The sequence below is a fragment of the Pagrus major genome, chromosome 5 (genome assembly GCF_040436345.1).
Source record: "Pagrus major chromosome 5, Pma_NU_1.0".
Classification (NCBI taxonomy): domain Eukaryota; kingdom Metazoa; phylum Chordata; class Actinopteri; order Spariformes; family Sparidae; genus Pagrus; species Pagrus major.
The window spans coordinates 39296814-39309688 of NC_133219.1; the positions used below are offsets into that span (position 1 = coordinate 39296814).

The window sequence follows — 12875 nt, forward strand, 5'->3', positions numbered from 1 at the left end:
TGGTGCAGTAACAGACAGAAGTGTCAGAATGTTTAAAGGACCATAGCAGCGTTTCTACATGTCGCTGTCTCCTGTCAGCTTGGTTCATTTCATTTGACTTTAGCCGCTACTGTGTCGTCACTATCAACACAACCGCTGTCCGCAGTGTTTAGTCACTGATTACGGCACACAAAGGGTTAAATGTCGGTCTCTGCTAGAAGTCCCGCCTCTAACCTAAATACCGCTCCCTGATCGGCTGCCGGTTTCTCGCTACCTGACATGTGATTGGCTGTCCCCACTGTCACTCCTTCTGCTTGTAAAAACTACCTGCAAGCTGCTGGTTGGACCGGACGAGAGGCAGCGCGTGTTATCTGCAGCTGCCAGTGTGAGTTGTCAACAGGTTCGGCATTTGTTCTTCCTGGGTCACGTCAGCTGGATGGATTTTAATATCAGTGGCGTCATTTACATTTGTGTTTGTGTCTGTTTGCGTGCGTGTACGTGTGTGCGTGTTTGTGTGTGTGCGTGTGTGTGCTGTATAGGATTTGAAGGATGTCAAAGAAAAGAAAAGTGGATATAAGAGACTTCTTTAGGAGTCAAAGTGTGAGTTACTTCAAGGGTGTATAGGTAGAGGCTCAACAACACAGATACTGAATAAAAGAGAATATTTAATGCCAAAGAGAAACACTTTTTTAAAGTTATTTTTAAGAACACAAAGAAAGAAAATTTGTGGTGGAAATACAGTAAAACCTCAGATTCTAGATGATCATGTGGTTTTATAATTATAAAATATAATTAGTTAATATTAAGTAATCTTAATATTTAGTAAAAGCCTTTTTTGCTCAGGCAATAACTGAACCATCGAGCTCTGTGATCATTGTATCCCTGATGTATCTGCTCATGTCATGCATCAACATATTTCTGTAAGGTGACAGACAGCAGAGAGGCTGGAGGAGATGGAGGAGGAGAGGCAGGAGGAGATGGAGGAGGAGAGGCAGGAGGAGGTAGAGGAGGAGAGGCTGGAGGAGATGGAGGAGGAGAGGCTGGAGGAGAGGCAGGAGGAGATAGAGGAGGAGAGGCTGGAGGAGATGAAGGAAAAGAGGCAGGAGGAGGTGGAGGAGGAGAGGCTGGAGGAGATAGAGGAGGAGAGGTTGGAGGAGATAGAGGAGGAGAAGCTGAAGGAGGTAGAGAAGGAGAGGCTGGAGGAGGTAGAGGAGGAGAGGCAGGAGGAGATAGAGAAGGAGAGGCTGGAGGAGATGGAGGAGGAGAGGCTGGAGGAGATAGAGAAGGAGAGGCTGGAGGAGATGGAGGAAGAGAAGCTGGAGGAGGTAGAGAAGGAGAGGCTGGAGGAGGTAGAGAAGGAGAGGCTGGAGGAGGTAGAGGAGGAGAGGCTGGAGGAGATAGAGAAGGAGAGGCTGGAGGAGATGGAGGAGGAGAAGCTGGAGGAGATAGAGGAGGAGAGGCTGGAGGAGATGGAGGAGGAGAAGCTGGAGGAGATGGAGGAGGAGAAGCTGAAAGAGAGGCTGGAAATTCCCAGCTGAGGTTAAATAATGATGGATGTGTCAGTCATGAGATTCAGCGCTGTGACAAATGTTAGTGTGATGATGATCTGAATAGCAACGCTTCACCCATGTGGCTTTAAAATCAGAGCTTTATATCAAGTCTGCTGTTCTAAGAGGCCTCATCATGTGTTACTAGTGTGTATGTGTTTACAGTAGTTGCTATACAGTTGTCAAATTTATATTGTGGTTTATTCCTGAGGAAACTGATCCACCTGGAGAGCAGCAGGGAGAGCGGCAGTGATCAGGAGGATATTCGAGCACGTTTGTGTCGCCACCAATCTCAAAATCAAACCTACTCCCTTGAGTAAATCACTTCACTGCTAAAAGAAAAGAAAGCAGACTCACTGCCAGTTGCGGTGTCTTGTTTTTGATTTGCAGACTTTGTTATGTTTTTGTCCCTATGATTTTCATTATTAGTCGTTAAAATCACTGGATGTAAAAACGACTCATCAGAATCAGTTAAATGTAAACGTCAGTGCTTTTTATTCCCACAGGTGTCACATTGACGTGTCAGGATCTGGTTATTATAGACACAGATTCAATATTTAACTGTCATTTATCATCACAGTAACACGTTTATAATCGTCAGAGAACGTTACATACGTTGTTTTTGGTTCCTGTCTGTTTCCCAGATGTCTTCGTACGTTGGTGAATGGGTAAATGAGAGGCGTTAACTTATAGCGGTTTGTAGACGGACGCTTTATAAAGTTCACTCCACTGACATGTATCAGTTCACGGGGGCAGATCTGCCACATCCAACATGGAGAGTTAACGTAAATGGCAAATTAAACAACTTTATGTGCACAAAGTTAGTGTGAATAAGAAAATAAAGAACTATATTGAGTTTTTGCTCCTGGGGTATTTAGAGGTCACAATATGAACATTTCTTCAGAAAAACACGTGCTAAGTGTTTATTTTCAGTGATATTATTATCACATTTAAACTTGGACCATGTTAGACTATATGAAGTGCACCCATTGTGTTTTCCAGCTAATAGGGGCACGAACAGCTCATCTGCAGGATTATTCTTGTATTAAAACATGAAGGCAAGAGAAAATAAATACTCCATTCAAATAGACAGAAACATTTACAGAGCTTCTGTCTACTTGTAAAAAGAAGCAGCTTATAACCGTTCAAAAGAGCCCAAAACCTTTGAATTGACTTTGTGCTGGACTGGGATCAACGTTTAGTATCATTTTACAAACATTTCCAGGAACGGTGAGAAGATTTATTATAAAGATACTTGGATTAGGTAACTAGCAACTATTAGCATCTATATTATTAAAGTAACCCTCCCAACCCTGTCTGACATAATGAGGAGAACATGTTTTACTCATAATGTAAAATGAATGAAGCTCAACTGTTTTGTCACAAGTGCTTCAAAGTAGATCATTAACTGTGTGAGACAACTATTATACAGCAGCTTGAATCTTTATGAGAGTTCAGTTTGATAACTCGCTGCTGTCAGTCAGCTGTTTTTAACCAGGAAAAGAAAAAGTGAACAGAATCAGAGGAAGAGTTAGAGAAATATCAGCAAAGCCTGAGGAGCCGAGAAATATTTTACAACTAAAAACTGTTTTCAAATGTGGAGCAGGTTTTAACTGAGGCTTCGTTGTAAAAGAGGAAACACAGTTCAGATTCACAGAGCGGCTCCTCGTCCTGGAGCGAGTCGCAGCTCGATCAGCCCTCCCTCTTCTTCCTCCTCTCACACACAGCAGCTCCACTCTGTCAGGAGTTTCCTTGTTCCCTCCCCTTCAGATTTACAGTTTGTGGTTGGGTGTAACTGAGATGACGTCCTCATTCGCTGCACAAACACACCCTGTTCAGATCAGAGCTCAGACTAGTTTCTGTTATCAGGAAGTGAAACTCAGACGGTCTTTGACACTGAGAGGTGAAATGGCGCAGAGAGCAGTTCAGCTGGACCGAGAGACTTTCTCTTGTTCCATCTGTTTGGATCTACTGAAGGATCCGGTGACTATTCCCTGTGGACACAGCTACTGCAAGAACTGTATTACAGACCACTGGGACACAGAGGATGAGAAGGGGATCCACAGCTGCCCTCAGTGCAGGAAGAGCTTCACACCGAGGCCTGAGATGCTGAAAAGCACCATGCTAGCAGTTTTAGTGGAGGAGCTGAAGAAGACTGGACTCCAAGCTGCTCCTGCTGATCTCTGCTATGCTGGAGCTGAAGATGTGGCCTGTGATGTCTGCACTGGGAGGAAACTGAGAGCAGTTAAGTCCTGTTTATCCTGTCCGGCCTCTTACTGTGAGAAACACCTGCAGCCTCATTATGAAGCAGCTCCTTTAAAGAAACACAAGCTGGTGGAGCCGTCCAAGAAGCTCCAGGAGAACATCTGCTCTCGTCACGATGAGGTGATGAAGATTTTCTGCCGTACTGATCAACAGATAATCTGTAGTTTGTGCTCCATGGACGAACATAAAGGCCACGACACAGTGTCAGCTGCAGCAGAGAGGACTGAGAGGCAGAGAGAGCTGGAGGGGAGTCGACAAAACATCCAGCAGAGAATCCAGGACAGAGAGGAAGATGTGAAGGTGCTTCAACAGGAGGTGGAGGCCATCAATGGCTCTGCTGATAAAGCAGCGGAGCACAGTGAGAAGATCTTCACCCAGCTGATCCGTCTCATGGAGAAAAGACGCTCTGATGTGAAGCAGCAGGTCAGATCCCAGCAGGAAACTGAAGTGAGTCGAGTCAAAGAGCTTCAGGAGAAGCTGGAGCAGGAGATCACTGAGCTGAAGAGGAAAGACGCTGAGCTGAAGAAGCTCTCACACACAGAGGATCACAACCAGTTTCTACACAACTACCCCTCACTGTCAGCACTCAGTGAGTCTACACACTCATCCAGCATCAATATCCGTCCTCTGAAGTACTTTGAGGATGTGACAGCAGCTGTGTCAGAGGTCAGAGACAAACTACAGGACGTCCTGAGAGAGACATGGACAAACATCTCACTGACAGTGACTCAAGTGGATGTTTTACTGTCAAACCCACAACCAGAGAACATGACCAGAGCTGGACTCTTAAGATATTCATGTGAAATCACACTGGATCCAAACACAGCACACACACTGCTGTTATTATCTGAGGGGAACAGAAAAGCAACATACACGAGTCAACAACAGTCTTATTCTCGTCACCCAGACAGATTCACTGACTATCGTCAGGTCCTGAGTAGAGAGAGTCTGACTGGACGTTGTTACTGGGAGGTGGAGAGGAGAGGAGGAGTTTGTGTAGCAGTCGCATACAAGAATATCAGCAGAGCAGGAGGCTCACATGACTGTTTATTTGGATACAATGACAAATCTTGGCGGTTACATTGTTCCACAAACAGTTATAACTTTCATCACAACAAAGTCCAAACTCCCGTCTCAGGTCCTGAGTCCTCCAGAGTTGGAGTGTACCTGGATCACAGTGCAGGTATTCTGTCCTTCTACAGCGTCTCTGAAACCATCACTCTCCTCCACAGAGTCCAGACCACATTCACTCAGCCTCTCTATGCTGGACTTTTTGTTTTAGGCTCTGCTGAGTTTTGTAAAGTCAAATAGACAGAAGTCATTTCAGGGTCAGTGGGTTAAATTCTGTGTTTCATGTCTTCACACTTGTTGTGTTTCCATCATTGTTGCTGAGAGCTGATTGTTGTGGCGTTTCTTCACTGCACACAGATCACCTGTCAATCAAACATGATGGGCGGTACTTTGACCTCTTCTTGTTGTTCTGTAAATGTTGGACTTTGTTCAGGCGGCGCTCCTTCCTGTGTCTGTTCAGCCACGGAGTCTCTCGCTGCTCGTGATGAGTTCAGTTCACGTGATCGTAATCAATAAGGAGATGCTTCATTATTTGCTTGTACACAGCTGAGATTCTGCTCCAACAAACTGATTGTGTGGATGAAGTGAATCTGTTCATGAAATCATTGAAACAAGAGTGGTTTAACAGACTTTACTGATGGGACGTGTGAACAAACTGAAGCTTTAAATCACGAATAAACAAACATGAACAAAGTCTTTTCTTCTCGTCTTCATTCAGGGTTTCATACAGAGCATATTTACATTCATGTAAATAGATGTATAATTTATTTTACTTAGATTTTTGATACTTAAAAACATTTAATATCAGATACTTTAAGACTTTCACTTAAAGCTGGGGTCTGCAGACGGAGTCCGAGTCCTCCCGAGCGGTGAGGAGGAGAGTGTATCAGTGCATCGTTTTCATCACAACATCTAACTACAAGTAGCTCCTCATGTCTCATTCACCTGTAAGTGAACACCTCATATTATCATATTGAACGTAAACAACAAACACAGCCATTGCTAGCACTGATCAATCAATCAATCAATCAATCAGTCAGACTATATTTGTAGAGCGCTTTTCATACATCGTAATAAAAAAGTGCTTCACACACACACGTATGCAGCTACTTAAAACACAAGTAAAATAAAAGAGTGAGTAATAATAAATAACTAAATAGTAATAAATAAATAAAACAGGGCACTAACAACAGGTACTGTGGAACTGAGGAAACGCTATCGTTGATGTATTTCACTGAGGAGACACTAGAGGCAGTAAAATCAAGATAAAATAATAAAACTCTAAAACTAAGAATGATAAAATACTAAAGGAGGTTAAAAGTCTAAAACTGCTTTTTAATCGATAAAATAAATAAGTAAATAAAACATAAATACAGTAAAAAAGATAAAACTAAATAATTAAAATAAATAAATGAACAGTGAGTGAATGGATAAATAGAATAAAGGCAGGTTTAAGCAGGATAAAAACCAACAAGAGAAAATAATTACTCCATTCAAATAGACAGAGACACTTACAGACAGTAGGTGATTTGTTAGTTTTTAACAGGGGGGACGGCCCAATGGGAGCACCACCCTGCCCCGACACACCTATGTACACCTCCCAAAGGACATTGTTGCAGGACGCCTTAACCATAACTGTGATGTTGGGCCCACAGATGAAGTCGTTCACTGTGGATTTCAAAATGGGCTCTGAGTTGAACTCGGTTTCCCAGAATTCCCCAGTCTTCACACCTAGGTGCAAATTCAGCTTTGAGCTACTATTGGTAGGGTGACAGACCATCCACTGAGCAGATAGTCAAAACTCCAGCTCCTTCCCTTGTTCCCTCTCTTCTCTCTTGTCCTCTTCTCTCTTCTCCAAGTGCTTCTCCACCTCTCTCCTCAGGGGGCTGCTGCCCTCTAGTTCTCTTCTCCTGGATTCTTCTGGGCCTCACAGCTGCTGAGAGCTGCAAGCTACATTCCCAGCAGGTCCAAAGAACTTCTCCTCACAGCACCGAGTGGTCGATGTGATGCACATGTGTTCAATCTGTGTGTTTGTTCACTGCTTTGGTGTTATTGTGATCTCAGGTCAGGTTATTGGTAGTTTGCTTTGCTACACGGTTAATTTGACGTTAGTTGAATGATGCTTCACACAGACTCAGGATCTTTGCATGCAACTAACCATCTTCTGTAACCTGGCATCACGTCACACACACACACACACACACACACCTGTATATAGTACATGTTAGTTAGTGTGTTTTCATCTTTGTGAAAATAAAAGACTTTTGAACCTTCAAGCTGTCTATTTAAAATTGTACAAGAGTGAATGTTGCCAACCTCGACTCTGTCAAGAACTCAGAGATCCTTCAACCATTACAGCTGTTGTGGTAATATTGGTTGTAGTTATTAAGTTAATTATTAATCAGAGTTACAAACAGTTTAGTACCTTTTCTGAGACTGATTTGGTGAATTGGCTCTTTTCCCTTCTTCAAGGGTGGTGCCCCGAGGTGATCTAATGTAAACTGGATCTTATTATTAATCATAATTAATGATTATCCCTGATGATCCCTCATGTTTCTCACAATACACTACAAACAGGGTCATTTTAAGCACAAGTGCACAAGTGCTTCAAAGTAGATCATTAACTGTGTGAGACAACTATTATACAGCAGCTTGAATCTTTATGAGAGTTCAGTTTGATAACTCGCTACCTTTTCTGAGACTGATTTGGTGAATTGGCTCTTTTCCCTTCTTCAGGGGTGGTGCTCCGAGGTGATCTAATGTAAATTGGATCTTATTATTAATCATAATTAATAATTATCCCTGATAATCATTAATTATTATTGATAGCCAAATTTAACCCAAAACTCCCTAATGTTGCATGAAGCACTACATAATGGTGCCCCGTGTGAAGTGAGCACAACTGTGACATTTCTAATGCTACAATTCCATTTTATCCACTTTTCTTCCTCCTCTCCCTGCTACAATTGTCTTTTTATAACTGTATTAAAGTAATGAGTAAATACACCTTTAAGTTGTATGCAGTGGACTGAGTTTATTCAGGCAGGATTATCTCATGTTTCTCACAATACACTACAAGCAGGGTCATTTTAAGCACAAGTGCACAAGTGCTTCAAAGTAGATCACTAACTGTGTGAGACAACTATTATACAGCAGCTTGAATCTTTATGAGGGTTCAGTTTGATAACTCGCTGCTGTCAGTCAGCTGTTTTTAACCAGGAAAAGAAAAAGTGAACAGAATCAGAGGAAGAGTTAGAGAAATATCAGCAAAGCCTGAGGAGCCAAGAAATATTTTGCAACTAAAAACTTTGGTGTTTTCAAATGTGGAGCAGGTTTTAACTGAGGCTTCGTTGTAAAAGAGGAAACACAGTTCAGATTCACAGAGCGGCTCCTCGTCCTGGAGCGAGTCGCAGCTCGATCAGCCCTCCCTCTTCTTCCTCCTCTCACACAGCTGCTCCACTCTGTCAGGACGTTTCCTTGTTCCCTCCCCTTCAGATCTGCAGTTTGTGGTTCGGTGTAACTGAGCTGACGTCCTCATTTGCTGCACCCCCTGTTCAGATCAGAGCTCAGAATAGTTTCTGTTATCAGGAAGTGAAACTCAGACGGTCGTTGACATTGAAAGGTGAAATGGCGCAGAGAGCAGTTCAGCTGGATCGAGAGACTTTCTCTTGTTCCATCTGTTTGGATCTACTGAAGGATCCGGTGACTACTCCCTGTGGACACAGCTACTGCAAGAACTGTATTACAGACCACTGGGACACAGAGGATGAGAAGGGGATCCACAGCTGCCCTCAGTGCAGGAAGAGCTTCACACCGAGGCCTGAGCTGCTGAAAAGCACCATGTTAGCAGTTTTAGTGGAGGAGCTGAAGAAGACTGGACTCCAAGCTGCTCCTGCTGATCTCTGCTATGCTGGAGCTGAAGATGTGGCCTGTGATGTCTGCACTGGGAGGAAACTGAGAGCAGTTAAGTCCTGTCTGGTCTGTCTGGCTTCTTTCTGTGAAAAACACCTGCAGCCTCATTATGAAGCAGCTCCTTTAAAGAAACACAAGCTGGTGGAGCCGTCCAAGAAGCTCCAGGAGAACATCTGCTCCCGTCACGATGAGGTGATGAAGATTTTCTGCCGTACTGATCAACAGACCATCTGTAGTTTGTGCTCCATGGACGAACATAAAGGCCACGACACAGTGTCAGCTGCAGCAGAGAGGACTGAGAGGCAGAGAGAGCTGGAGGGGAGTCGACAAAACATCCAGCAGAGAATCCAGGACAGAGAGGAAGATGTGAAGGTGCTTCAACAGGAGGTGGAGGCCATCAATGGCTCTGCTGATAAAGCAGCAGAGCACAGTGAGAAGATCTTCACCCAGCTGATCCGTCTCATGGAGAAAAGACGCTCTGATGTGAAGCAGCAGGTCAGATCCCAGCAGAAAACTGAAGTGAGTCGAGTCAAAGAGCTTCAGGAGAAGCTGGAGCAGGAGATCACTGAGCTGAAGAGGAAAGACGCTGAGCTGAAGAAGCTCTCACACACAGAGGATCACAACCAGTTTCTACACAACTACCCCTCACTGTCAGCACTCAGTGAGTCTACACACTCATCCAGCATCAATATCCGTCCTCTGAAGTACTTTGAGGATGTGACAGCAGCTGTGTCAGAGGTCAGAGACAAACTACAGGACGTCCTGAGAGAGACATGGACAAACATCTCACTGACAGTGACTCAAGTGGATGTTTTACTGTCAAACCCACAACCAGAGAACATGACCAGAGCTGACTTCTTAAGATATTCACATGAAATCACACTGGATCCAAACACAGCACACACACAGCTGTTATTATCTGAGGGGAACAGAAAAGCAACAGTAACGAGTCAACAACAGTCTTATTCTAGTCACCCAGACAGATTCACTGGGCGGGTTCAGGTCCTGAGTAGAGAGAGTCTGACTGGACGTTGTTACTGGGAGGTGGAGTGGAGAGGAGGAGTTTGTGTAGCAGTCGCATACAAGAATATCAGCAGAGCAGGGAGGTCAGATGACTGTTTATTTGGATTCAATGACAAATCTTGGAGGTTATATTGTGACACAAACAGTTATAACTTTTATCACAACAGTGTCCACACTCCCGTCTCAGGTCCTGAGTCCTCCAGAGTTGGAGTGTACCTGGATCACAGTGCAGGTATTCTGTCCTTCTACAGCGTCTCTGAAACCATCACTCTCCTCCACAGAGTCCAGACCACATTCACTCAGCCTCTCTATGCTGGACTTTGGGTTCGTGGCTCTGCTGAGTTTTGTCAGCTCAAATAGACAGAAGTCATTTCAGGGTCAGTGGGTTAAATTCTGTGTTTCATGTCTTCACACTTGTTGTGTTTCCATCATTGTTGCTGAGAGCTGATTGTTGTGGCGTTTCTTCACTGCACACAGATCACCTGTCAATCAAACATGATGGGCGGTACTTTGACCTCTTCTTGTTGTTCTGTAAATGTTGGACTTTGTTCAGGCGGCGCTCCTTCCTGTGTCTGTTCAGCCACGGAGGCTCTCGCTGCTCGTGATGAGTTCAGTTCACGTGATCGTAATCAATAAGGAGATGCTTCATTATTTGCTTGTACACAGCTGAGATTCTGCTCCAACAAACTGATTGTGTGGATGAAGTGAATCTGTTCATGAAATCATTGAGACAAGAGTGGTTTAACAGACTTTACTGATGGGACGTGTGAACAAACTGAAGCTTTAAATCACGAATAAACAAACATGAACAAAGTCTTTTCTTCTCGTCTTCATTCAGGGTTTCATACAGAGCTGACGGAGAACATGTCAAACTAATATGAGCTGACATTTACATTCATGTAAATAGATGTATAATTTATTTTACTCATATTTCTGATACTTAAATACATTTAATATCAGATACTTTAAGACTTTCACTTGTTTGAATGAAGCCTTGAAGATGATAAAAGCCTTTTCTTTACACTTCCAGCATAAACAACCAACCCATTACAGCTCTTACACTTTACGTGATGCACTAATAATAACAACTGAATTAGGTAAGACTCTTGTTTGTTCCATTTTTTGGAACACATGTAAATAAATAACACTATTATACAACAACACAACCGGATACAGAAGAAGAAAACATAACCTAGTTTGAAGAGGACGTATTAATGGCAGCAGTCGTCATCTTAACTCGTGAATTTGCAGTCAAGGTGCTCATAAATTGTAGAAAAGGTGTCCACATCTCATAGACTTCTTCAGCTGTGCCTTTTACTATGAATGTTAGTTTCTCAGGACATTTCTTTGATCCATTGTTCAGAGTCTGGTCTGTCACAATCCTTCCATCTTAAAGCGATTACTCGTTCGGCTTGTAAAAGACAAACATTGATTAGTTTCCGTTTCTTTGCATTTACGTGTCAATCTTCAGGGTGTATATGTAGCAGACACAGTTCAGCCTTTAGAGGAACAGCAACGTCTGTCAGGTCGATAACTTCTCTCTGAGTTTTCTTTTAAACCTGTTGAGAGCGTGTTATAAAATATGGACAGTTGTCTCCTGCCATGTCAATGATTCACTGCGTACTGTTCAATGTCACAAAGCTGCACAGTAGTTTTAATGTGCGAATATATGAAGCTCCTAATTTGTAGGTATTTAAACAAGTGTTTTCTGGGGAGATTATATTTGTGCATTAGTTGTTGGAATGACATCAGAGTGCCTTCGCTGAACACATCTCCCACTTTTTTGAGCCCGAGATCCATCCAGTGTTTGAAACCCATATCCTGCCTCCCTGGTTTGAAATCAGCATTGCCCCCAAATGGGAGTAAAATATGAAAAAGTAATAGTTTGATTCATCAGGGCATGGGCCTCACACCAGGTCATTATTGTATTTTTATTATTGTAAGTATACAATAAGATTTCATGGTGAAACAAAAAAAGTAAATTAGCAGCATTCTACTATTATAAATATGCACAATATATTATGCAAGTCAGCTGTCTACATTTGTTTTTATCAATATCATACGAGGACTAAGTGCTAAAATTTAAGATGACTTACTTATTTGTCCCTCGGAGGGAAATATAGTGAACATAAAGGCTGCCACATAACAAATACATACACTTGGTGCAGTAACAGACAGAAGTGTCAGAATGTTTAAAGGACCATAGCAGCGTTTCTACATGTCGCTGTCTCCTGTCAGCTTGGTTCATTTCATTTAACTTTAGCAGCTACTGTGTCGTCACTATCAACACAACCGCTGTCCGCAGTGTTTAGTCAGTGATTACGGCACACAAAGGGTTAAATGTCGGTCTCTGCTAGAAGTCCCGCCTCTAACCTAAATACCGCTCCCTGATCGGCTGCCGGTTTCTCGCTACCTGACATGTGATTGGCTGTCCCCGCTGTCACTCCTTCTGCTTGTAAAAACTACCTGCAAGCTGCTGGTTGGACCGGACGAGAGGCAGCGCGTGTTATCTGCAGCTGCCAGTGTGAGTTGTCAACAGGTTCGGCATTTGTTCTTCCTGGGTCACGTCAGCTGGATGGATTTTAATATCAGTGGCGTCATTTACATTTGTGTTTGTGTCTGTTTGCGTGCGTGTACGTGTGTGCGTGCGTGTGTGCTGTATAGGATTTGAAGGATGTCAAAGAAAAGAAAAGTGGATATAAGAGACTTCTTTAGGAGTCAAAGTGTGAGTTACTTCAAGGGTGTATAGGTAGAGGCTCAACAACACAGATACTGAATAAAAGAGAATATTTAATGCCAAAGAGAAACACTTTTTTAAAGTTATTTTTAAAAACACAAATAAAGAAAATTTGTGGTGGAAATACATTAAAACCTCAGATTCTAGATGATCATGTGATTTTATAATTATAAAATATGATTAATTAATATTAAGTAATCTTAATATTTAGTAAAAGCCTTTTTTGCTCAGGCAATAACTGAACCATCGAGCTCTGTGATCATTGTATCCCTGATGTATCTGCTCATGTCATGCATCAACATATTTCTGTAAGGTGACAGACAGCAGAGAGGCTGGAGGAG

At 42.9% G+C, this 12875-nt stretch overlaps 1 protein-coding gene across 1 annotated transcript; it reads left to right on the top strand.

Moving 5' to 3' along the window:
- The first annotated feature begins 3393 nt into the window (after positions 1-3393).
- On the top strand, positions 3394-10610 carry LOC140995717 (uncharacterized). The gene is made up of 2 exons (XM_073465795.1): positions 3394-5093; positions 8358-10610. The coding sequence occupies exons 1-2, from the start codon at positions 3435-3437 to the stop codon at positions 10155-10157; spliced, it is 3459 nt and encodes a 1152-aa protein (XP_073321896.1). The 5' UTR covers positions 3394-3434; the 3' UTR covers positions 10158-10610.
- Positions 10611-12875: the final 2265 nt, after the last annotated feature.